Source organism: Caretta caretta, chromosome 20, assembly GCF_965140235.1.
Source record: "Caretta caretta isolate rCarCar2 chromosome 20, rCarCar1.hap1, whole genome shotgun sequence".
Taxonomy (NCBI): domain Eukaryota; kingdom Metazoa; phylum Chordata; order Testudines; family Cheloniidae; genus Caretta; species Caretta caretta.
The window spans coordinates 7,281,970-7,307,046 of record NC_134225.1 but is presented as its reverse complement, the minus strand read 5'-3'; the positions used below and the strand labels follow the sequence as shown (position 1 = coordinate 7,307,046).

At 45.1% G+C, this 25,077-nt stretch overlaps 1 protein-coding gene across 1 annotated transcript; it reads right to left on the bottom strand.

The window, feature by feature from the left end:
* Positions 1 to 16,697: 16,697 nt before the first annotated feature.
* Positions 16,698 to 24,799, bottom strand: LOC125629330 (keratin, type II cytoskeletal 73-like). The gene is made up of 7 exons (XM_075121423.1): positions 24,261 to 24,799; positions 22,347 to 22,558; positions 20,927 to 20,987; positions 19,647 to 19,742; positions 18,429 to 18,593; positions 17,701 to 17,826; positions 16,698 to 16,922 (listed from the first exon to the last, which is right to left on the bottom strand). Exons 1-7 carry the CDS (start codon positions 24,771 to 24,773, stop codon positions 16,698 to 16,700), a joined length of 1,398 nt encoding a protein of 465 aa, XP_074977524.1. The 5' UTR covers positions 24,774 to 24,799.
* Between the last annotated feature and the right edge of the window lie 278 nt (positions 24,800 to 25,077).

Genomic DNA, 25,077 nt, shown 5'->3' with positions numbered 1-25,077 from the left:
CTTCCGTGGAACTGATGGGAGTCTGATAGGCTTTGACCCAGCAAAAGGGTTATCTAGCACCTCATTTTAGTGCAGTGACTTCTCAAACATGGAGCTTTGCTTTCAGAGGCAAACTGATTTTATTTTCCTGCTGCAAAACAAAGGTGTTTCGATCTGAATGTGCCCCGAACTACAAGCCATGTTTTGAGAACCAATTAGCATGCTCATCTAAGTCAGCGATGGTTGCACATTGGTTTCACATACCCCCAAGTGGCAATCATCCAAAGCTGTTCAGTTACTATGTACCGTGCTGTAACATTGCAAGGGGCTGAAAAGCCCAATTCTCAAGTGACAGCCCTTAGCATGAATAATGCAGGTGGAAACTGCAGGGCCCGATGAAGCCGGTCCTCTACTGGCTTTCACTGTTGCAGACAGTAAGCTGAAGCCCCCAAGGTAAATGAATGCCCCCAGGAACAGAGGTGGGTGGAATACGTCAATTTCCAGGATTATCCATCTGGTATCTTACCAAAGCCCTCCATTCATTGAAAAGATGCACTAGCTAAAACAACTTATTCATTATCAAGGTGGATGGGAGACTTGTCTGAATTAATTTGAATGAAAGTCAGTGGCGTCTATATCCTATTAGTGCCTTCAAAAATCTCCTGCTTACTAATGCTGGACAAACATGTCATGAGGATCCTTGGCCTGGAGGCACGGAACAGCTGTTTGGCAGCTGCACTGGCCTGATGATCATTGACAAGGACAGCTCTATTTAGGGGCCATGATTTGTGCAGTCTTCAAATTGATTGCTCGTATGGTAGTGTGGCGTAGTGGGTAGAGCACTGCATTGGCACTCAGGAGACCTGGAGTCTCTTCCTGGCTTGGCCACTGGGTGACCATGGCAAGTGACTTCCCCACTCAGTGCCTCAGTTTCTCCATCTGTAAACATAAATGTGACTAATGATAGTGCTCTCTTTTGTAAACCACTTTGAGACCTATGGATGAAAAACATTATAGAAAAGCTAGGCATTGTTATTATTACATTCATACTCTCACGATAAGCTGTTTGAGGAAGGGACTGTCTTTTTCTTCTGGGTTTGTACAGCACCTTGCACAATGGGGCCCTGATCCTTGACTGGGGCTCCTAGACACTACAGCAGTAAAATTAATAATAAATAATAATAATAATAATATTGATACAGTAAGGAGAAGCATTTGGTCCAGAACCTGAAACCCTTCCTCTTTTGGTACTGAGGGCTTACTTTAGGGTTGCCAAGCCTCCAGGATTGGCCTGGAGTCTCCAGGAACACATCCAAACAGAATTGGTAACCCTAGTTTACTTAGATAAACTCCCAAGGGGAATCACGGTTGAGCTCTCGAAGTTGAGAATTTCTGAAGACATGGCAGCACAAATCGTTCTTGGAAAGGTCAGAAAGAAACGAACATTTTTAATTCGATTCAAAGTTTTCCAGTGGAAAATTTCACTTCAGTAGGAAGAAAACCAAACCGCAAAACACCCTCCTTTCCCCCCACTCACACACTTTCTCCCCCACAATAAAAAAAAGTAAATATCTGATAGGGTTTATTTCCCCAACTGAAAAGAAATGCAAGAAAAAAATTTGAGGTTTTTTTTCCAAAGGGCAATTTGTTGTGAAAATATTTAGTTGCTCTAAAAAGGGGGGTTTCCTCTGGAAAAGAACTGGGGTTGGAATTTTTTTTGGACCAGCTTCATGTGGAATTACATTAATTATATATTCATTTTAAGAAATGATGATAAAATAAAATAATAAAACTATCGTCATCATGGGATAGGTCAGTGGTTTGAGCTTTGGCCTGCTAAACCCAGGGTTGTGAGTTCAATCCTTGAGGGGGCCATTTAGGGATATAGGGCAAAAATTGGGGATTGGTCCTGCTTTGAGTAGGGGGTGGGACTAGATGACCTCCTGAGGTCCCTTCCAACCCTGATATTCTATGATTCCTTGAGAAAAATAGCTTGCACGGCAGCCTACAATTTTCAGGTTTGGGGTTTTCGTTTCTGTGACAAATGTTGAAACTTTCCACTGCAAATCTCCATGGAAACCAAGACATTTTGTTTTAGCGGAAATTTTCCATGGGGAAAAATATTCCAACCAGTTCTACATCTAGTTTTTGGTCATCTTTCTTCCATGAGCCCCCGATACAACAGAATGGCGAAAGCCTGCAATGCATTTGTATGCAGTCACCATGAGCTCAATTCTGCAAAGCTCTGCTCTTCTCTTGGGCCTGGAGGTTTGAGATTATTTCTTTATTTCGCCTTTGAACGAGTCACACGGTCCTGCAATTGCTCCACGCATAGAACTGCCCAGTGAAGAGAATGGATGTTTGACTACGTTTTATCAGGACCAATGAGAACCAAGCGTCCCCTCTGTCTCCTCTGGGGGAGCTCTATGCATGGAGCAACCGCACAAGTATGTGATTTGTTCAAAGATCTGGAGGCAGGAGAAAAGCAGGGGATTGGGCCTGCTTTGAGCAGGGGGTGGGACTAGATGACCTCCTGAGGTCCCTTCCAACCCTGATCTTCTATGATTCTAACCAAACAGACTGATTGCCAGAACTGCCCCCTTCCTTTTGCACTCGATGGGTATGTCTACACTGCATCTGGGACTGAACCTCCCAGCCTGGGTCCGCAGACTTGTTCTAGCAGGGCTTGCACTAGGAGTGCACACTAAAGCCCCCTGTGAAGATGGCGCTTTGAGGCTGCAACTCTGAGGGAGGTGGACCTGAGAGCCTGAGATTCAGGCCGTGACCTCAGTAGAGTTACACCCAGGATCAAGGTGGCCCTGTGCATTTGAGGAGCTGGGTTTGGTTACATGGGAAACCAGAGATGAACAGAGTGCCTTGATGGGCTTGGTCTGCCTGGGAGCAATATGAGAAAGTTTTTATACTCCGCTAAGTAAAGACAAACACTACACACCTATTTAATAGTGCGTGTCAGCATTTCACTCCGCTGACAGTGAGATGTCTTTCTGACCGGCTTTTATGCAGCAAATAGGAATTAATCACATTGTTCCAGTATTTGCCAAAAATTGTTTCACCCAGTTTGTTTTTCACAGGGAGAGACCCAGCTGCCGAATTTTAAAGCAAAGATGTAACCTGAGGATCTGGCAACCATATAAAGTATTTTACACACAGAGAAACAGAGTGGGGATGGACTAGATGACCTCTTGAGGTCCCATCCAACTCTACTTATCTATGATTCTATGTGAACCAAATTTTGCTGGCACAAAAATGGGCCAACACTGAATCAAAAGGGGCTCATGCATGTCGACATTGTGAATTTGCTGTTTTTATTCAAACATATTTTAACAAACTTTTTTGTAGGAAGATCCACCTCCAACTCTATAGCATTTTAAATCTCTGTTTGAGCAAGTTATCTGTAAGGCCTTGATTGTGCAAGCACTTAACGCGTGTGTTTAGTGTAAAGCACATGACTGTTCCACTGAAGCTCGTGGGACTGCTCATGCACTGGAATTTAAGCCTCAGCATCAGTGTTTGCAGGACTGGGGCCTAAATGCACATTGACCTGGTTTCTCTGGCAGAAAAAACAAGTAACTACATGCTTAAGTCCTGTTCAAACCAATGGGAGCTGCATGCTTAAAGCTGAGCATATAAAGTACTTAAGTGCTTTGCTGAATGAAGAAGGACTGCTGGTTTGAAGCGACAAAGTAAAATGAACAAATTCTTGCCAGTGCAGTCAAATTAGGACAGTAAAAGTTTGGCCATAGAAATCTAGCTTCTAGTTGCAGGGCCGGATTCCCAGCTGATGTAAAAAGCCCATGGAAGGAATTTTGGGCCTGATTTATACCATCTGCGGTCTTGCCCAAAGTTCAAACTCTTAGAACACATTGACTTGTCCAGGTAATACACGAAATACAACCACCAAGAGCTATGGGAGCGTCAGATCGTGGTCATGCTGTCTTGATCCCGCTGAAGGAGAATGACCGTAAAGCTGATGAACGACTTCAGCTCCAATGTTAAATATGAAAAAATATAATGAGATTAAGGGTGTGACCTGGCCCAACAGGAGTGAGGACACTCTCCGTTCAGGTTCCCACACTATCCCTCATTCAGTCTATTGTGTATGAGGTATGCAAATAATGCAAGGGGTGCGGAAAAGGCATCACTCTCTTCCTTGACTCTCCCTCACCCAGTTCATCTGTGTGTAGAGGAGGCAGCTATGGATGGGCTACACAGGGAACTGCCCGTCCAGGGCCAAATTTGGCTCTCAGTCACACCGCTGTCAATCTGGATCTGCTCTGTTGGATTCAATGGAGTGACAGTGGTAGAAATCCAAAGTGCCGAAGAGCAGAATTTGGCCCTCAGTGTGCACTGGATTTATGGAGCCAGATATTCAGCTGGTGTAAATCAGCCTGGTGCCATTACAAATAATCCAGCCCATGCTCCCTGCAGTTTCCCCATGGCAGCTCCATCCACTGGGCCAGTGTTACAAACTCCAGAGAATTCAATAGTGGCTTCGAAAAGGGCCCCTCTGTGTTCCACACCCAGGTATGAGATTGATGGGCCAGATGCCCACATTTTCAAAAGCTGCCTCTCATTTTGGGTGCTGAAATTTGAGATACCCTGGGTCTGATTTTTCAGACGAGTTCACTATCCACAACCCCAGCTGGAGTCAGTGGAACACAAATGCCCCCCAAATCCCCATTGGAGAGATGAAGGGACTTGACCAAGACCACCCAAGAAGTCTGAGACAGAGCAAGAAATTGAACCCAAATCTCAGGCCGGTGTCACACCCACAGGATCATCCTTTCCACTGCATGCATCTGATGAAGTGGGCTGTAGCTTGCGAAAGCTGATGTGCAAATAAATCTGTTAATCTCTAAGGTGCCACAAGTCCTCCTTTTCTTCTTCCTCTCCATGGCATCTTTCAATATTATTATTATCTCACCTACAATTACCCAGGGAAATTATGTGTATTATCACCCACCTTCTTCCAGGGCTAACTGAAATGCTGAGTATAACACACTGTAAAAAAAGACGTGTTGCCTACCTGTGTTCGTGTCCCTCCAGCAATGTCAGGTATGTAGCAGCCTCAATATTCAGGGCCAGCTGGAGTCGGCACCTCCCAATTGTCACGGAACACGTGTGCCTGCTCATTGGGCCTTCTGACGAGCTTTGTGTAGCTCTGTATACTTCTGCTGGGCATCTTCACTGCCCTGCTCAGCACTGCAGATGGCTGTTTCCAGTCAGGCAAGCTGCAAAGAGAGACAATTAGGAATGCAGGTTCCCATTCCCTACAGGTTAACTGATTCTCTAGTATTAATGGTACCTTTTTGGTTCCCCCCAATTTTAATCCAAAATCCAGAATAACTGATAAGAGGGGCAGAGAGAAGCCAGAATGTCTCTGAGGTATTATTACCCCTCCCTCCCCCGAGTCACCCCCTTAAATTGCATGCAGGTACATAACAGAGTTGATCACTTTTTACTAGTGTTCATATTTGTTTAGGTTTCAGAGTAACAGCCGTGTTAGTCTGTATTCACAAAAAGAAAAGGAGGACTTGTGGCACCTTAGAGACTAACCAATTTATTTGAGCATGAGCTTTTGTGAGCTACAGCTCACTTCATCGGATGCATACTGTGGAAAGTTTAGAAGATCTTATGATATACACACAAAGCATGAAAAAAATACTTCCTCCCACCCCACTCTCCTGCTGGTAATAGCTTATCTAAAGTGATCACTCTCCTTACAATGTGTATGATAATCAAGTTGGGCCATTTCCAGCACAAATCCAGGTTTTCTCACCCCCCACACACACACAAACTCACTCTCCTGCTGGTAATAGCCCATCCAAAGTGACCACTCTCTTTACAATGTGTATGATAATCAAGGTGGGCCATTTCCAGCACCTTGATTATCATAGGTTTCAGAGTAACAGCCGTGTTAGTCTGTATTCACAAAAAGAAAAGGAGGACTTGTGGAACCTTAGAGACTAACCAATTTATTTGAGCATAAGCTTTCATGAGCTACAGCTCACTTCATCAGATGCCTTTTCTTGATTATCATACACATTGTAAAGAGAGTGGTCACTTTGGATGAGCTATTACCAGCAGGAGAGTGAGTTTGTGTGGGGGGGCAGAGGGTGAGAAAACCTGCATTTGTGCTGGAAATGGCCCAACTTGATTATCATACACATTGTAAGGAGAGTGATCACTTTAGATAAGCTATTACCAGCAAGAGAGTGGGGTGGGAGGAGGTATTTTTTTCATGCTTTGTGTGTATATAATAAGATCTTGTAAACTTTCCACAGTATGCATCCGATGAAGTGAGCTGTAGCTCACGAAAGCTTATGCTCAAATAAATTGGTTAGTCTCTAAGGTGCCACAAGTACTCCTTTTCTTTTTGCATATTTGCTTACGGGTTTGCCACAGCTTGCTAGGTAAAGCAGAGGCGGGTTCCAGCTTGCTCTGATGCATCAGTTAATGGTCACTGTCAAGGTTAAGATACTGGGCTTGACAGAACAAGGATTTCATTACAGAGGTGGCTGGGAAATTATTTTTTCTCCCAATGATGGGGTTTTTTTTCATTTTTAGCAAGCAAAAATTATTTGAAATTTTGGCCCGGGGGGGGGGGGCTTCTAATTTTTTTTTTTTTTGCAAGCAAAACCCCAAATCTTTTGGTTTTAAACAGAAAAAGGTTGGGACGGGGGGGTTGTTGCCAAAAAGTGAAAAATGTTAGACTGCAAGTTCTTCATGGCAGGGTCTGGCTCTTAGTATGTGTATGGACAGCATCTAGTGCAATGGGGCCATGAGGTATGGGTTACAGCCCTCTTCACCTGTAAATGTATTCATGTGAGGCCTCTGGTTGCTATGACAATATGAATAATAACTAGCACTGAGCAAGAACACGGAAGCTTCCTAAAAGTAAGGGGACCACCGGCGCCCAAACTGTGGCCCCGCCCCCCTTGCACCACCCCTTCCCCCAAGGCCCTGCCCCCTGTGCTGCCCCTTCTCCCTGAGCCCTGACCCTTGCGCCCACCCTTCCCCCAAGGCCCTGCCCCTATGCCACCCCTTCCCCAGAGGCCTCGCTTCCGTGCCACCTCTTCTGCCCAGGACCCCACTTGCTCCTCTCTGCATCCTTCCCCGTGTTGCTCACCCTTACAGCTGGTAAAAATTGATGGGGCCATGGTGCCTTGGTACCCCCTGGCTCCCATGGCTCCCTATTCCGGCACCCCCAGTACTGAGCAGTAGTCTACCTTATGTGGTGTCTTTTCTTCAGCAGTGGCAAATACCAGATGTTTCAGAGGAAGGCACAAAGCTTGTTTAATGTATCTAATGAGCTTTAGTTGGGAACTGGAATTTCTGATCAGTGAAAAATTCCAACATTTTGAACGTTTCTTTTCTTTAGAATCAAAATGAAAATCTGAAATTTCTTAATTCCCCACAAAATGAAAATACCAAAATATTTCAATTCAGGGACCATGAAAAAGTTTAATTTCAATATGGTTGACATGTTGAAATGTTTGAATGTTTGTACATGTTGAAAACTTTCAGTTCCTTTCATGATGACTTTAATATGATATTTAATATCATCAGACAATATAAAATATCATCTTAAAAATAGTATTTGAATAAAATGTAAAAGTCAAAAAGAAATGAATAGAAATGTCAAAATAACATGAAGATTCTTGACATTTTCAAAATGAAACTTTTAGATTGTTTCCTATCAAGAAGGCAACACATTCCCACAAAACGTTTTTATTTTGGCAAAACTGCATGTTTCAATGGAAGACTGGTCAGTTGATCACGTTTCAATAAGCCATAAACTTAACTATGCATTGCAATGCGATGCAATTCAAAGGGGAAATTTGTTCTTGGCCCATACTTTATGAAGGCAATCTATGAAGGGACAACCATTGGAACAATTTACCAAATGTCATGGTGGATTCTCCATCACTGGCAATTTTTAAATCAACTGGATGTTCTTCTAAAAGATCTAATCTAGGAATTATTTTTTGGGACATCCTATGGCCTGTGGTATATTGGAGCTCAGACTAGATGATCACAGTGGTCCCTTGTGACCTTGGACTCTATGAATTATCTCCTCTCTCCCCCATGATGCAACACATAATAGACAAGGAGTCTAACGTTACAGCACCTCTTCACCTGTAAATGTATTCAGTGGAATGTACCTGAAAATTGGTAGGAAGGAACCATTTCACAGTTCACCAACGATACCCCCAGAAAGTTTATGCTCAATGTAAGCCCTCAAAATAGGGCTTAAGTGGTGCATGGACTTTGCACTGTGCAAGTTTCACCTTAGAAGGAGAACAACCACAAATGGAAAGTTATTTGCCTGTAATTGAGATCCAACCCCCTGCTCAAAGCAGGACCAACACCAACTAAATCATCCCAGCCAGGACTTTGTCAAGCCAGGCCTTAAAAACCTCTAAGGATGGAGATTCCAACACCTCCCTAGGTAACCCATTCCAGTGCTTCACCACCCTCCTAGTGAAATAGTGTTTCCTGATATCCAACCTAGACCTCCCCCACTGCAACATGAGACCACTGCTCCTTGTTCTGTCATCTGCCACCACTGAGAACAGCTGAGCTCCATCCTTTTTGGAACCCCCCCTTCACATAGTTGAAGGCTGCTATCAAATCCCCCCTCACTCTTTTCTTCTGCAGACTAAACAAGCTTCTAACTGCAAACTTCTGACTTGCATGGACATGCACTTTATACCTGGCTTTTTCAAACTGTGGGAGCTGCATGGTGTCTGAGTCAGGCCTGAATTTTACTCTTTATTGAATATCTTGAAAAATGTGAATGGATTCTCTGTTAGGTTCCCCCCGTTGGTTTGTTCCAGCTATACAACTACCGTCTCCTCACACATCCAGCAGGAATTCTGTTGCAGTGACTTTCCTGCCACTAGGGGCAGCTGTTGGTCTGCTCTTTAGAGCAGGGCCGTCTGTAACATCTTCTCCTTTGCTCTCAATGCTCCCTCTGGTGGTGCCCAGCCAGCCTGGAGCTGCCAGTGGAAAGCGAGTAGGAGGGGGAAGAAGCAGCAGCCAAGCGCCCAAAGGCCTGGCTGGCAAGCGGGGGAGGAGATAGATTGATGGGAATAGGCACCCCAGGGGGAAACAGTCTGCAGGGGAAGGAGTTGCCTTTGGAGGCTTTCCCAACTTTCATTCCGATCCTCCTGCCCCTGTCCTCCTCTAGCTCCTGTTCCAACTGTCTCCCTCCCCACAGTGCCTCTGTCCCCTCAGATTGGCCTTCCCCTGCATCCCCTATCTCATTGCCCTCCACCCCTGGACACCCTATCCTCTCAGCCTCCCCTTCCCTGTTCCCTCTCGGAATCCCATACAACCTCTGTCCCCACGTGCTGTACCACTGGTCTGTTTCCACTCCTTCTGTTCCTCCAAGGAACATTTTGCAGGCTGCTCTCTAGTTTCAGGGGGTTTTTTAGTCTTTCTCCAGCTGGATAAGTCATGTACGCACAGAAACAAGCTCAGCTAACACATTGCGATGCGCACGGTAAAGGCTATTATAACTGTGTGTACATTAGTACTTCACGAATAGTCTCTCTCTGTGAATATCATCTCCACCACATGGGAAGTGGGACCTGACTTCATTTGCTTTGATACAGGAAGTGGAGCTTGATTCAAAAAACAAACAAAAAACAATCTAAGAACTGCTGCTCTACACCACAACTTTTTTCCCTGCTGAATCTGGCCCTGTAGCTTTAGCACTGTGTGTAGGAACCCTGAGGTCTGAAGTCAAGAACTGGGTGAACTGAGAGTGCTTTAGCACTGTGCACTCCAAACAAATTTCATGGGGAAGAGAGACCCTGATTGTCGTAATGCCTGGATGCTTTCTGAGAACAACAGAATACCAGGTACATTAATGTATCTTTTCCCCCTCACAGTGATAATGTGGCAGTCACATGGATTCTTCTGTTCCAAAGATTTCTAAGCCAAAACTCATCCATTTGCATCTAATTCAGCATTCATTCTTGGTTAGACTTGGCATCACCAGGTTCCCTTATCACTTTGTTCATTGGTGTTGCAAGAATAATATTGTGCAAGCACATATTTGCTTTGTTTTGGAACGGGCTGTACTCTGAGCCTGAGTCCACAGTTGGAGCAATAGGGTTTGTCTGCATGACATGGCAAAGCAGACCAGGGGGGTGAGATTATATAGAGCGCGCTAACGTGCTGCACTCTACCTAAGATGCCAGGGAACAACTCCGGAGTCACCAAAGGAACATTCATCTCTGAGAACCTCATCCGCTTGTTTTAACTCTGCAAGCTCTTCTTCCTTTCCTGTTTCTCACCCCCTGGGCACGCTGCTGTCCTCTCGAAAGGATCTGATGCTCCTAGACCTGCTCATGTGATCCACCATGACAAACCAGGCAAGATCCTAGAAAGCCTTCACAATTAACTGTAGCAACAAAACACCATTCAGATGGCTGAACTGCCTATTCTCCTCCCAGATAGTCTTCAGATGTTGCTGTGAATCACATGAGCACAAGTAGCAAGCATAGGGAGGCCAGGTGGCCTCCTGAACAGGACATGGAGACCTTGGTTCTAACACTGACCTGCCGCATGACTTTGTGCAAATCACTGTGGCATTTTTTCCTCACCCTTATTTTTTTCCTGCCTTGTCTATTTAGGTCATAAGCTCCTCTAGGCAGGGACCGTCTCTTACTCCGTGTCTGTACAGTGCCAAGCATAACAGGGGCCCTGATGTTGTTTGGAGTGTCTAGGAGCTACTGTGAATCGAAGTTCTTTTATTTGGAAGCCAGCTCAGGTCAGCCTTAACAATGCTCAATAGAGCACCATGGCAATGTCCAGACTAGAATAAGACATCCCAATCACATAGTTCCTCCACTCACCAAGCCAAAGGACCTCAGCGGGACCTCAAGATCCATACTTGTCAGGGATACGACTAGCACATGGGCTGTCACGCCTAATGGTTGGAGCCATGGGGACGGCCAGGCCTGGGGAGGTTAGAGAGGAGCCAAGCTGGAGTCCAGAATCAGGGCAATGAGACACCCAGGAGAGCAGAGTCAAGGTGGACGTGGAATAGGTTGTGCTGCTGGCCAGCTCTGGCAGCGACTGGGTCAAGTATCAAGCTAGCTCCATCCCTCCACCAGTCAGGAAATGCAACCACTCAGGAAGCCCCTGCCAACACCGGCTGTGTCCAGTATGTTGCTAGGAGACTGACGCTGCAGCCACTGGCTGCCTGGCAGGACTATATGCCCCAAGTCAATCCCGTTCAAGCCAGGGGACGAAAGATCTGCCCTACCTGTTTCTTTGTGTTTCCATTCTCGCACGGCAGCCTCTGGATTGGCCGGGCTCAGCTCTGCAGTCTGCTGTGGTAAAGTTAGTTCTCGGGTTATCGCACATCTGGCCCCTCTTGTTCTGCAACTCCTGTCTCTAAAATCCAGAAGAAAGAAGACTGCTTTAAGGGAGTATCCATTGCCTTGAAGATGGGTGCGAAGGAACCCTGTTGTCTGCTGGTGCACTGGGCATGGATGACTGACAGGCTAACCTGATTTACAGGTTCAGATCTGAGAGGACTGACAAGTTCGCCCCACTATATAACAACAAACAGTTCCCAGGGCAGCTCTGGTTGTGCTGTGGCGCAAAGAATCCTGGGATACGCCCCCAGCAATCATAGCACCATGCCTGTGCACCAGGTGTGCCAGTGTGGATTCGGGGGGAGAGGCATTTGGTGCATATACGACCCTGCAGGGTGGACTGTTGGGGTGGGCTTTCTTGGCTTCCGTTCTCATGCCTGGGAGCCAGGATGTGGGCGCACCCAGCAGTGTAGACACAGTGGGTATGTCTACACTGTAATAAAACACCCACGGCTGGCCCATGTCAGCCTAGCAGGGTGCAGGCTGCATGGCTATAAAATTGCAGTGCAGACATCCAGGCGTAGGCTGGAGCCTGGGCTCTAGGGCCCTCTCCCTCGTGATTCACAAACCAGGGGAAGATAGGTGGAGGAATGCCTACCTCACGTATTTCGTCTTGATCTTGTAGGCGTGCTCAGGGGTCCAGACAAAACAGGTGATGGCAGATGAGGCCTCCTTCAGTCCAGTGGACAGGGTACTTACCTAGGATGTGGGAGAACTGTGGTTCAAGTCCCACCTCTCAGAGGTGTGGCATGGGAGGTGTCATAAATATAAAGGGAAGGGTAAACCCCTTTGAAATCCCTCCTGGCCAGGGGAAAGCTCCTCTCACCTGTAAAGGGTTAAGAAGCTAAAGGTAACCTCGCTGGCACCTGACCAAAATGACCAATGAGGAGACAAGATACTTTCAAAAGCTGGGAGGAGGGAGAGAAACAAAGGGTCTGTGTGTCTGTCTATATGCTGGTTTCTGCCGGGGATAGACCAGGAATGGAGTCTTAGAACTTTTAGTAAGTAATCTAGCTAGGTATGTGTTAGATTATGATTTCTTTAAATGGCTGAGAAAAGAATTGTGCTGAATAGAATAACTATTTCTGTCTGTGTATCTTTTTTGTAACTGAAGGTTTTGCCTAGAGGGGTTCTCTATGTTTTTGAATCTAATTACCCTGTAAGATATCTACCATCCTGATTTTACAGGGGGGATTTCTTCATTTCTATTTACTTTTATTTTTATTAAAAGTCTTCTTGTAAGAAACTGAATGCTTTTTCATTGTTCTCAGATACAAGGGTTTGGGTCTGTGGTCACCTATGCAAATTGGTGAGGCTTTTTATCCAACATTTCCCAGGAAAGGGGGGGTGCAAGTGTTGGGAGGATTGTTCATTGTTCTTAAGATCCAAGGGTCTGGGTCTGTAGTCACCAAGGCAAATTGGTGAGGCTTTTTACCAAACCTTGTCCAGGAAGTGGGGTGTAAGGTTTTGGGAAGTATTTTGGGGGGAAGGACGCGTCCAAACAGCTCTTCCCCAGTAACCAGTATTAGTTTGGTGGTGGTAGCGGCCAGTCCAAGGACAACGGGTGGAATATTTTGTACCTTGGGGAAGTTTTAATCTAAGCTGGTAAAGATAAGCTTAGGAGGTTTTTCATGGAGGTCCCCACATCTGTACCCTAGAGTTCAGAGTGGGGGAGGAACCTTGACAGGAGGCATGTGCCCCTCCCTCCCCCTGCCCCAGATTTGCTGCTTGGCTTGTACTGAGCATGCTAAGCAACACTGCTGAAGCTGGTTGCCCTTATTCTGCCCACCCCTGTATCATCAGGCAAGGGTCTCTGCTTGTTGCAGAGAAGGCATTGGAAGAGGGCTCTTCCCCAGGTTGGTTGAGTGCCCTGGGCTATATGGAGTTTTTCTCCCTCATTTTCTGGCCTCTTTAATGATTCAATTAAAGTGGAACATGTTCAACAAGAGAGATTGAGAAGCACCCAGCTCAGAATATCCCAAAGCTTGGCCTCTCTGGCAGGCACTAGGTCCCTCCACAAATCCTCTCTCCTCATCAGGCAGAGGGGAGACTTGAACCAGGCTCTCCCACATCCCAGTTGAGTGGAATTGAGCAGGTGCCTAACTCCATCTTGCAAGAAATGACCTAGATGCCTGATTCCAGGAGACGGGTTCCCGTTTGTGACTCACAAGCAGAGACAGGAGCCTCCCTGCAGCCTGGACATAGTTGCCTATCTCTGAGAGAGGGGCAGGGCTTAGGACATACCCCTCTGGTTGGCATCACCCATTGGCTAGCTTAGGCAACTCCCGGCCTAGCATGCTGGCTTTTGTGGCTCCTGGTCCTAGGCGCCTAGCTCATTCATTGTATAGGGAGCTGGGCACCTCACTCGGGCTTTGTGGATCATGTGGTTCCAGTGATTTTCTAGGTACCTAGAAGTTAGGCGTTGCAATGTTCAAGTCCTCTTATGTATCTGGGCCTTAGGATCTGGGGGGAGATTTTCTAAGAGACATGTAATGCCCATTAGCTTTTAATGGGTGTCTCTGAAAATCTTCTCCAAAGTCTCGCCAGAAGTCAGACTCCTTAGTCTGAGGTGCTCTTGAAAATGTTTTGCCCTATTTACAAAACAACCCATTTGGGATTTTCTGTATGGCCACGAGCAACTATTAACGTATTTTGAAACCTCAGAGGGGAAGAAAAAACAACCCTTGAGAAACAAAGCTTGAATTATGCATTCAGTTTATTGGAGATACAGCAGAGAGTTTAGAGTGCTCGATAATAAGCAAAGGACAGTCAACGGTGTTCCAACTGTATATACAGAAAAAGCACAAGACCTTTCCATCCAATGTACACTCAGGAATAATAACACAGACATTTAACAGTAGATGAATCACGGACAACGCTTATCGCTGGTGTAATTACAATGAGTTTTAGCAAATGTCACTGTGTGGATGCAGCAAATGTAATGGCAGCGATTATGCAACCTGATCAAAACCAGCTAACCCTCACCCAAAAAATAAAATAAAAATCAATCTGATTCCTGGTGTCATAAGAGAAGCCAAGTGATATCTGCAGTCTGGTCTTGAACGGTTAATGCACTGCTTCCCTGTCTGAAATGCTTCACCATGGGATGAGGAAAATTCTGGGTCCTAATGCTATGTGATCCCGAGTGCAGCTAATGCAAGAAAATCCAGAGTGAGAAGGGCAAAATTATCAGGCAAAAGAGACTGGTTTAATAGCCAAGATAATGCCTATAGACAGCCACAGACTCACTGAACCAAAAAGATAGTATAAACCACTAGGATTAACACTGCGTAAAGCTTCTCTAAAAGGGGCATTCAGAAGAACGTGGTTTCGGATCATACGAATTGCATTGGACACAGGCTTTTCTTTACTGTATGGTTATTGTCAATGACAGATTTTGTGATTCATGTGGCTGTCAGAAGGCAGGAAATATTTTTCATTCCAGCAAAGGAGACTTTTGCGTTTGGACTTTTATCGGATGATCCTTCTGCTTGAAGAGCTGATGGATACCATGCGCGTACCTGAGCTGTATGCACCTCCACTTCCACTGCTGCCTACACCTCCAGAGCTATAAACTCCACCACCAGAGCTGCCTACACCTCCAGAGCTATAAACTCCACCACCAGAGCTGCCTACACCTCCAGAGCTATAAACTCCACCTCCAGAGCTGCCTACACCTCCAGAGCTATAAACTCCACCACCAGAGCTGCCTACACCTCCAGAGCTATAAACTCCACCACTAGAGCTGCCTACACCTCCAGAGCTATAAACTCCACCACTAGAGCTGCCTACACCTCCAGAGCTGCCTACACCTCCAGAGCTATAAACTCCACCACTAGAGCTGCCTACACCTCCAGAGCTGCCTACACCTCCAGAGCTATAAACTCCACCACTAGAGCTGCCTACACCTCCAGAGCTGCCTACACCTCCAGAGCTATAAACTCCACCACTAGAGCTGCCTACACCTCCAGAGCTGCCTACACCTCCAGAGCTGCCTACACCTCCAGAGCTATAAACTCCACCACTAGAGCTGCCTACACCTCCAGAGCTGCCTACACCTCCACTGCTATAAACTCCACCACTGGAGCTGCCTACACCTCCAGAGCTGCCTACACCTCCAGAGCTGCCTACACCTCCAGAGCTATAATGTTCCCCTGAAGAATGAACTCCACTTGAACTTCCAGAGCTCCCTACTACATCTCCAGAGCTGCAAACTCCAGCCACAGAACTGACGCCACCCGAGGAGTGGTACCCCACATCACCTCCAGCGCTTGCACTCCCGGAGCTCCTCACTCCACCCATATGACTGCCAACACTCCCGGAACTTGCAAAGCCAGAGCTGAGCACACGTCGGTAGCTGTATCCCCCACTTCCAGAGCTGAATCCTCCCAAGCCATACCCAATTCCACTACTACCTATTCCTCCAGAACTATATCCCCTTCCTGAAGAGCTGACGGCACTCCTGGTGCCATAGCCCCCTCCCATCCTGGAGATGGCTTCTGCACTTCTGGAGCTGAATCCATCACTGGAGGAAAATATTCCAATTCCAGAGTTGAATCCTCCCTTTAGAGGTCCGCAAACACTTCCAAATCCGGCTCGGCAATCCCCGATGGTATGGCCACCACTGACCACAGCTGGGAGAAAACGAGATGTTCAGTCACTTAAACAGCAGCTTTGAAGCTCTTAAAGAAATCTGACAAAAACAAGGTGAATCCTCAGTTTACTTACCAACATTTGTGGGGTGCCCTGTACATATCCTGTGAAGGAAAGAAAAACAATATAGGTAAATGACTTCATATGCATTTAGAAACCTGTAGGCAATGAGACCTCAGGTAAATTTTCAAGCATACCTGGATAATTAGGGGTCTTAAGTCCTATTTTCAAACGTGACCTAGACTGGGATTTTCCAAGGACCTCCAGGTATTTAGGCACCAAAATCCCATTGAAATTCAGTGGGAATTGGGTGCCTCAAGTCTTTTAAGCTGCTTTGAAAATTCCAGCCTTAGGAGCCTAAAGGTCATTGAAAATCAACGGGGCTTAGACTCTTAAGTGCCTACCTCACTTTTGAAAATGGGGCTTAAGCTCCTAAATAGCTTAGATTGAAAATGTTACCCCTACTACCTTTAAAGAACTCATCTCCTTCTCTTAGACAAACTCGTTCTCCATAAATCAGATAGTGTCCTGAATCCAGATGTTGCAATATTTTTCATTCTCTTTCTTACTTATTATATTAACTTTGTTCCCGTCAAACGCTACTGGGGCTATTTGAAATGTTACCACGCTACAACACATATGATGCACTTACCTGGTTTCTTCTCCTTCCAGCAATGTTCTGTAGGTAGCTATCTCAATATCCAAGGCCAGCTTGACATTGAGCAGCTCGTGGTAGTCCCGCAGCATGCATGCCAATTTGTCCTTGGCCTGCTGCAAGGCGTTCTGCAAATCAATGTGCTTCTCCCTGGCGTCTTTGAGGGCACAGTCGCCTCGCTGCTCAGCGTCAGCAATGGCCGTCTGCAGACAGGCAATCTGTGAAGGGGTGCGAGGGGGGAAACCAAAGGGTCATTGTGCAGCTCTTCATCAGAGTTAAGACCATACTGCAAACCTCTTTTCCAAATACCCATTCGAATATTGAAATAGATCCATTTCACATGGGCTTCTCCCACCTGTCTTTTTTCGTCTGCAGCCTACTCTTGCGAGATCAAGTGTTACTAGCAATGAACGCCAACGTTAAGCTTGCAAACTTGAGCATTCATGCAATGCCGGCTTTCAGGTCACAGTCTGTGAGCATTAGCACCAGAAACCTGAAGATGCTAAGCACGCTGCCTGAAACAATGGTGTCCCGATTCCCAGTTAGGCCCCTCAGGGCACCTCTGAGATACCAGTAATAAACAACACCAAGCATCTTGTATGACCTATCACAAGTAAATGGTAAGTAAGTAAAGTAAAGTAAAGCTCAGGTTTCAAATAGCTAACAGAGCAGGTGAGTATATACCAGTCATATTGCTATTGGATTTTAGATCAGGGTCCATGGGTTAGATCCTCTGCTCGTATCAAGGGGTTTAACTCCACTCAAGTCAGTGGAGCTATGCTGAACTCTGCCAGCTGATTCCTGACCCCATATAGACTTGCCAAAGTTGAAATTCACTCCTGTGCAGAGAGTCAACCGTAAGGGATTATTCTGAATTGACACTTAACCGGCCCATAGATCTTGTGCTGTTCCGCCGAACAGCTGTGAATTTTACACCGAGACAAGAGCAATCAAAACAGGAGAAAGCAAACAAACAAACAAACAAATCTGTCCTACCTCTTTCTTCACTTTATCAGTCTCGCCCTGCAGTGTGTGGACCAGCCGTTTCAGCTCTGCTATTTCACCCTGGATATTTTTCAGGTCATCACAGAATCTGCCTCTGTTGGTGCTCAGCTCCTCAAGCTAGTATTCAGAAATAAGGTAATTGCTATAAATTAAATATCATCCATTCCAAGATAGGCGGCAGCTGGTTTGATTCTCCTAGAAACCTCTGCTCATGGGAAAATACACAGCTGTGATATCAGTATAAACAAGGCAAGGCGTCATCTGGAATTCATAGATGGGCCCAAAGTTAAGTAACTTAGATTGTACACTCTTCGAGACCAGGACTGTCTTTTTGTTTTCGTATAATGGAGTCGATCCATAACTGAGAATTAATAATAATAATAAATAATAATAATAATAATAATTAATGAAATATCAAGGTTGGGAAAGAGCATCCCAATTATCGATCATTGCTTTGTACTAAAATGATAGATGTTGTGGATTATTTTTCATAAATATTCCACTTCTAGCTATTGAGTAGATTGTAGAGGTGGATGTTCCATGTGAATCACATCTTCAGAAGATGTGTCACTGCAACTGAGCAGAGTGAAGATGTTTTTTTCAGTATGTATCATACGTTCAGGAGAAAGAAATTATCCCATGCTCATGATTTTCTGGAAGTATTAGAGTGACAAAATTACGGCTTCATCTCCATACACTATAGCTTTGTGATTACTCACTCTAGTTTGGTAGAACGTCTCAGCTTCTCCTTTGCTCTTTTGAGCAATCTCCTCATAACAGCATTTAACACTCTGGATAATGCCACTGAGGTCCAGATCTCGGCTGTTGTCCATTTCCAAAACAACAGCGGTATCGCAGAGTTGGCCATCTAGCTGAGCTCGCTCCTGCAAGTTGAATACAGTCTCAGTCAGGTATTGACGTTAGAGCCCCTTCACATACAGATCCCCTCATCCACACTTCCACATGTTCTGTCAAGAAGCATGCCACTCATTGATTTGGCTAAATTCTGACCCTGTAAGTAAAGCCTCAAAGAAGAAAGTTTTCCCTTAACCCAGAAGTAAGGCTTGAGTTACCCCGGTAGCTGGTCTGTTTCCAGCTACTGCAGGGTTTGAGGACTAGCGGATGGAACCTATCTGCCACAGTGTGACTTTCTGATGAAGGATGGAGAAATCCCAATGTAGAGTTTTACCAAACAATATTGCTACTATAAAGTACCATTTATTTTGCCATTCTTTAGACTTTGAGCTTTGTAAGGCAGTAGCATTGGGCCTGAAACACTGCTATGTTCACCTCGTATCATCGTTTAGTTAAAGTAAATGGAAACTGGGTGTAAAATGCTACCCTCATGATTCAAACTCACTAGGCACAAGGGTAAACGAAGACACAATGTCCAAGGCCGGGGCTGATTGAACATTTTCAGACAAAACTTTTTTCTGACTGAAAATTGGGTTTCTGGCTAAACAAACTTTTTTTAGCAGAGAGTAGCTGTTTCCCATATATATATCTGTTGGAACACTGAAAATCTGAATGTTTTCAGAAGTTTTCCTCCAAACCTTTTTCAATTTGACTGTTTTTGGCTGAGCGTTGTCTGGTTTCCGCTGTTTCAATGAAAAGTCAAAATTTTCCATGCAAAAATAAACCCAATTTCCCAACCAGATGTTGGCAAGGCCGTCTGTCCTGTTGTCTCCAGGCTTGTCTGAAAGCATGTGGCATTTTTTTAAACATAATCATTCTTATTTATAAAGAAATATCTTGTATATAAAGTGATTTATAATGTTTTCTAGGAGTGGCCACAGGGTGAGAAATTTTATAAAGACAATTATTTTGCCTGCATTAGGCTTCATCGTAACAACTCCTTAATGCAGTTTCAGAAAAGTCATTGACGGCTATTGGTCCCAACGCAACATTAAAGTGGCGAGAATGGGCAGAGTACCTACCTCAACGAAGATGCATTTCAGGAACTCAAAGTGTTGCCTCAGCTGCAGCAACTTGGACTCCAGCTCCTCCTTGGTCATGAAGACAGAGTCCACATCCTGAAAAGCAGCCCCAGGCAATCAGAAAGGGTGCTGACCCAAACACTGAGACACATAGCAACAGCAGCAACGCCCACAGTCGTCTTCGGGTCAGGCTTTTGGAGCAGGATGTCTCAGAGGTGAGGCTTCCTCACGATCCTCTGACGTCTTATGGGGGAAAACTAAATATCTTCCAAATCCATGGAAAGATGATGGTATTTTTTTTTTTTTTTTACAAACAGTATTGGCCTGGTCGCACGAAGGCGACTTTACACCAAGGTGGCCATATAAAGGGACCTTATATCGAGTGTAAATGTAATTCATTGCCATATTATGGCCCTTTTACACTTTGGTGTAGATAAGAACTACAGGCTCTCTTCTTCCTTGCGTCTGAGCCCCTCAAGGAATGCCACCAGGGGATTATTATGGCACCTGCTTCGGTGACACCCAAGTCCCTGCATCACTTAGGGGAGCCCATTGACTGCTCAGGCATCCACCATGGTCAGAGAATCTATCTGGGTGAGTTCTGCTCTACCATCCCCACTCTTCTTTCCCCAGTCATGCCAGGACGTGGGGAGGGACAAGCTGACATAGAAGCTGCCAGCTCTGAATTTATGGCAGCAAAGAACTTCCCTCCTCAAGAGGAATCTCTGTTGGACCTTTAAGGCCAGAGTCCAGCTCTATCCCATGGTTTATACAAATGTAGGGCTGGAAAGGTCCCCAAAGGTCATCTAGTAGTTCATCCCTCTGCACTGAGACAGGGCAAAGTATACCTACACGGGATTTAATAAAACCCAGTGCTGATTAGCGATTGTCCAAAACGAACACTGAAAATATGATTTGTCACCTGCTGATTCCAAAGTGGAAGCAAGCAAGAAAAATGGATAGTTTTCCCTTGATGCTTAAAATATACTTCCTTTTTTACCCCAGCGCCAATTGTTCTCCATCAAATGGAGGTGTGAGGAGAACTTTAGGGCAAGGTTTGCCCATTCATTTCCCCAAGTATAATGATTTAAAAAAACTTGCCATTCAGTATGTTATTAAACCCTGTTGTAGATCAGTGACTCAGTGGATTTAAATTGGCATAATTCCATTGAAATACAACCATTTCCACTGGTTGAGGATTTGGTCTAGCACTGAATTTAAAGTGAAACGCCCAAAACAGCTAATTTGGTCTTGTTTCATGCTTTCGTAGCCTGACTTACCTTCTTGAGCACCACAAACTCATTCTCTGCATGTGTGCGTTTGTTGATTTCCTCTTCATATCTATGAGAAGAAAGGAGAGCCAAAGTTTGTCTCTGCCACCTAAGCCACTAGCAAAGACAGGAAGTGTGATACAAACAAAGCCCTTCCCTGTTAATTTTGTACCCCACTCATTTTTTTATATGATTGTTTCTGACAAAAATACTGATCCGGCCTCAATGTGTTCCTACAGTTTCCCAATAGTCTAACTTCAATAATTTCAGTGGAGTTACACTGATGTCAAACCAGAGTAACACAGATGTGAATCAGGCCCAACATTTACAAATGGAAAGCTGTATAAATCTGTGAGGTGGTCTTCCACATTGTCATGCATTTGAACTTCTCTTTGTCTTCCTACTTCCATGTAAGTTTGTACTGGGAGGCCCATTTGTGCTTTAGTTTGAGCACTTATGTTAGATTTCCAAAGGCCTCATCTCCTTAATCCTTTTTGAAAATCCCAGCCTGAAACAAGACCTGAATCAACCCCTGGCTGGGATGATTTAGTTGGGGTTGGTCCTGCTTTGAGCAGGGGGTTGGACTAGATGACCTCCTGAGGTCCCTTCCAACCCTGAGATTCTATGATTCTAAGATATAAATCACATGCAGGGTTTGCGCTGGCCCTCTGCACAGGCGTGATTTTCACCCATAGCAACAAAGAAGTAAAGACTAAAAGAACCATCACTAAACAAGTTAAAGAACTCGGTGTTCCTTGTTAGTGTCTCAACAGTGAGCAGCTAGAACTGAGACACCTAGATGGTAAGATCTTTGGGGCAGCAATCATCTTTTTAAGAACATAAAAACATAAGGACAGCCATACTGGGTCAGACCAAAGATCCATCTAGCCCAGTATCCTGTCTTCCGATAGTGGCCAGTGCCAGGTGCTTCAGAGAGAATGAACAGAACAGGTAATCATGAAGTGATCCATCCCCTGTTGCCCATTCCCAGCTTCTGTATTTGAACAGAATAGGATATCGATCTGTGACCGGGGCTCCTAGGCAGCTCTAGCACAATAATAATAATACCTGCAACCCAGGTACCTGCTGGGAGGTAGGATGAATGATGTGACACTAAGGAGGAAGGTATACCGAGGAAATGACACAGGCTGAAGTTTTTGTGGGGTTGGCAGCAGCAGTGAAAGTTCAAGTCAAAAATGGCTTTAAGATCTGGTAAAGGATCTGAAGATGAGGTGGAAATAGATGAGCTTGTAGCTCTGATATTGGAGAATAGCTGATGAATGCAGAAACATAACAGGAAAGGAGGACTTGGGATTTAGATTTTCTTGACCGAAATATGGGTGAGTAGCTCTCCCACTTCCTTTCCAGCATGCACTATGGTTCTTTAGCCCTAGTATACAGCTTTTGTCCATTTCACCATCTCACTTACTTGCTTTTGTACTCATGGACCAAGTCCTGGGCGGCCTTTTCTTCATCTTCCAGTCTCACCCTGTCATGTAACAAACATTCCAGCTGTTTCTTCAGTTGGCAGATGTAATTCTCGAAAATAGGTGCAAGGTCTCTCCTTGCTGGTACAGCATGCTGCTGCAAGAGATCCCATTTGGTTGCCAGCACCTTGTTCTGCTGCTCAAGGCAGCGGACCTGAAAGCCAAATATGCAATATTGTTTTAACTCTTCTAAAGCCTCCATCAAAGACTTTATTTTTCTTCTTCATCATTAGAACTGTAGGAGTTTGGCAACCTTCTTTCACTTAGAAATCTCGATGGGTGGATTATGACGATGCAGCAATGAAAGACATTAAACCTTATTAACTGAGGTCAGTTCTACACTTAAAGCACTGCATCGGCACAGCTGCACCACTGTAGCACTTAAGTGAAGACATTGTTATGCTGACAGAAGACTTTCTCCTCTCAGCGTAGTTAATCCACCTCCACAAGAGGTGATAGCTATGTCAACGGGAGAAGCTCTCCCGCCAACATACTGAACAACGTACCTATACCAGTATAGCCCTGTAGTGTAGACCTGGCCTGAGAGAGGAAGTGATTTTTATGGGTAACGCCTCTTTAAATAAAGCCCTGGAGAGAAAAGTTGTCCTTGTAAAGCAGGCAACAACTCGGCCTTTTCATAGATTTATGGATTTGCAAGCCAAAGTGGACCATTAGAACATCGAATCTGACCTCCTGTAAAACACAGGCCATAGCCTTTCACCCACTTACCCCTAGATTGAGCTCAATACTTGTGTCTGACGAAGGTATATCTTCCCAAAAGGCATCCAGTCTTGATTTAAAGACATTTAGAGTTGAAGAATTCACCACTTCCTGTGATAATTTGCTCCAATGGCTAATCGCCCTCACTGTTAAAAATTGGTACCTGATTTCTAATTTGAATTTGTCTGGTGGCAGCTTCCAGCCATCGGTTCTAGTTCTGCCTTTCTCTGCTAGATTATTTTCTCCTTGTGAAGATTCTCATAAACCGTGGTTTAGTCACCTCTTGATTTTCAATGGTAGGAACAAAGAAGCTCCTCTTATGCTTTACTGAATCATTCAAAGAGTGCTCCCAAAAACACCCCAGGGAAAAGAAGACTTGACATTGCTGAGGTTCATCGTGGAAAAGAAAAGAAGCTGAAAAACACAACAACCTAGGCCTTCTTCACCATATGTCACAAAGCAGCAAAAGAGCAGAAATCCTAGTTTGCTGTCACTGTTGTTCCTTTTCAGGTTACTTTAATGCAGCTGATTGCATCCTTAACAATAATAATGAATATTAAATTTGGAATGCATCCAACCTCAAAATAACTACACTAAATCAACGTTACCAAGGTGAGATTCACAGACGTTGAAAAAGAACTACTTTGTTTTCGTTAGACCCCTGTGTATTTCCACATAGTATAGCACATATGCTACTTAAGAGCATAACGTTCCTCCTCTGTCTGCGAGGGCTACTGGTACATACCTAGTTACAAACCATTAAAACACTGTGCTTTGATAGAAATGGTCATCGGTCCTATTCTATTTTAGGATTTTATACTGCTAACCGTCACCATCATGTCTGAGTGGCATTCGATATATCAATTTTTTACTATTGATTCTTTCTCAGCAGAGAACCATTAAGAGATGCTATGGCTTCCTGGATAGTCTTCTGTCTAGGAAGGAAAGGAATATCAACTAAATTAACCTATCAGATTAATATCAACTTTTCCTACACCTTATGGGCCACCAGAAGCCAAGCTAAATGTACCAAAGATGAACACCTCTGACCTCTGGGAAAGCTTGGACTTCCAAGAAGCTCTGTCTTATCTCCATTTTTTAGAACCAAGAAAAAGAAAGGTGCTTTATACTCTCACCTTGTCAATGAAGCAGGCGAACTGGTCATTGAGACATTTTATCTGCTCCTTCTCATGTGCTCGTATTTTATGTTCTTCTGGGTCAACCCCTACAGAGAGAGGCTTCAACAGTTCCGGATGGATGCACACCCCATGGATACTGTCACTTCTACCTGCATGTCCGACGCCATAACGTATACCACTCCCGAATTGGTAGGGGGAGTAACCTCCAAAGCCAGAGGAACCTCTGTAGCCTCCGCTGCTGTAGCCTCCGCTGCCATAGCCTCCGCTGCTGTAGACTCCACTGCCGTAGCCTCCACTGCCATAGCCTACATAGCTACCATAACCTGCACCACTGCCAACACCAAAATGGCTGCCAAAGCCCGCACTGCTGCCATACCCTCCACCACCATATGCACCACAGTGTCCAAGACCATAGCCTCCACCATAGGAAATTCTTTGACTTCTACCCAGATCAAAGAGACTTGTGCTGCCAAAGCCACCGCTTTCACTTCTTCCGGCAGGCCAGGACATGGAGCCTGAGCTGGTTCTACCTCCGCTGAGGCCATAAACGGCAGAAGCCGAAGAGAAGCACCTTCTTCCACCAAGAGAACTGGACGAGAAACACATTCGATTCATGGTGGCTTGCTTGGAGTGAGAATGGAGCAGTATCAGCAAAGCAGTCAGGTGCAAGAGAAGAGCAGAGAGTGAAGGAAAGAGCTTTCCTTTGAATTGAGTTAAGGAACTTCACCTTATATATGTTTCAGGAGCTGCATGGGATGCATAAAATTAATTTATAGATTGTGGGTTTGGTTTGCCTGGCAGCAAGAAATGGCTT

What these genes read in the sequence shown, in the direction of transcription:
- LOC125629330 (XM_075121423.1), bottom strand. Translation starts at nt 24,773, where the DNA reads ATGTCCTGGCCTGCCGGAAGAAGTGAAAGCGGTGGCTTTGGCAGCACA. An exon ending in TCGCCTGCTTCATTGACAAG is followed by an intron (nt 22,559 to 24,260) that starts GTGAGAGTATAA and finishes TTTGGCTTTCAG; the next exon opens with GTCCGCTGCCTTGAGCAGCA. An exon ending in AGACGTTCTACCAAACTAGA is followed by an intron (nt 17,827 to 18,428) that starts GTGAGTAATCAC and finishes TCTGAATACTAG; the next exon opens with CTTGAGGAGCTGAGCACCAA.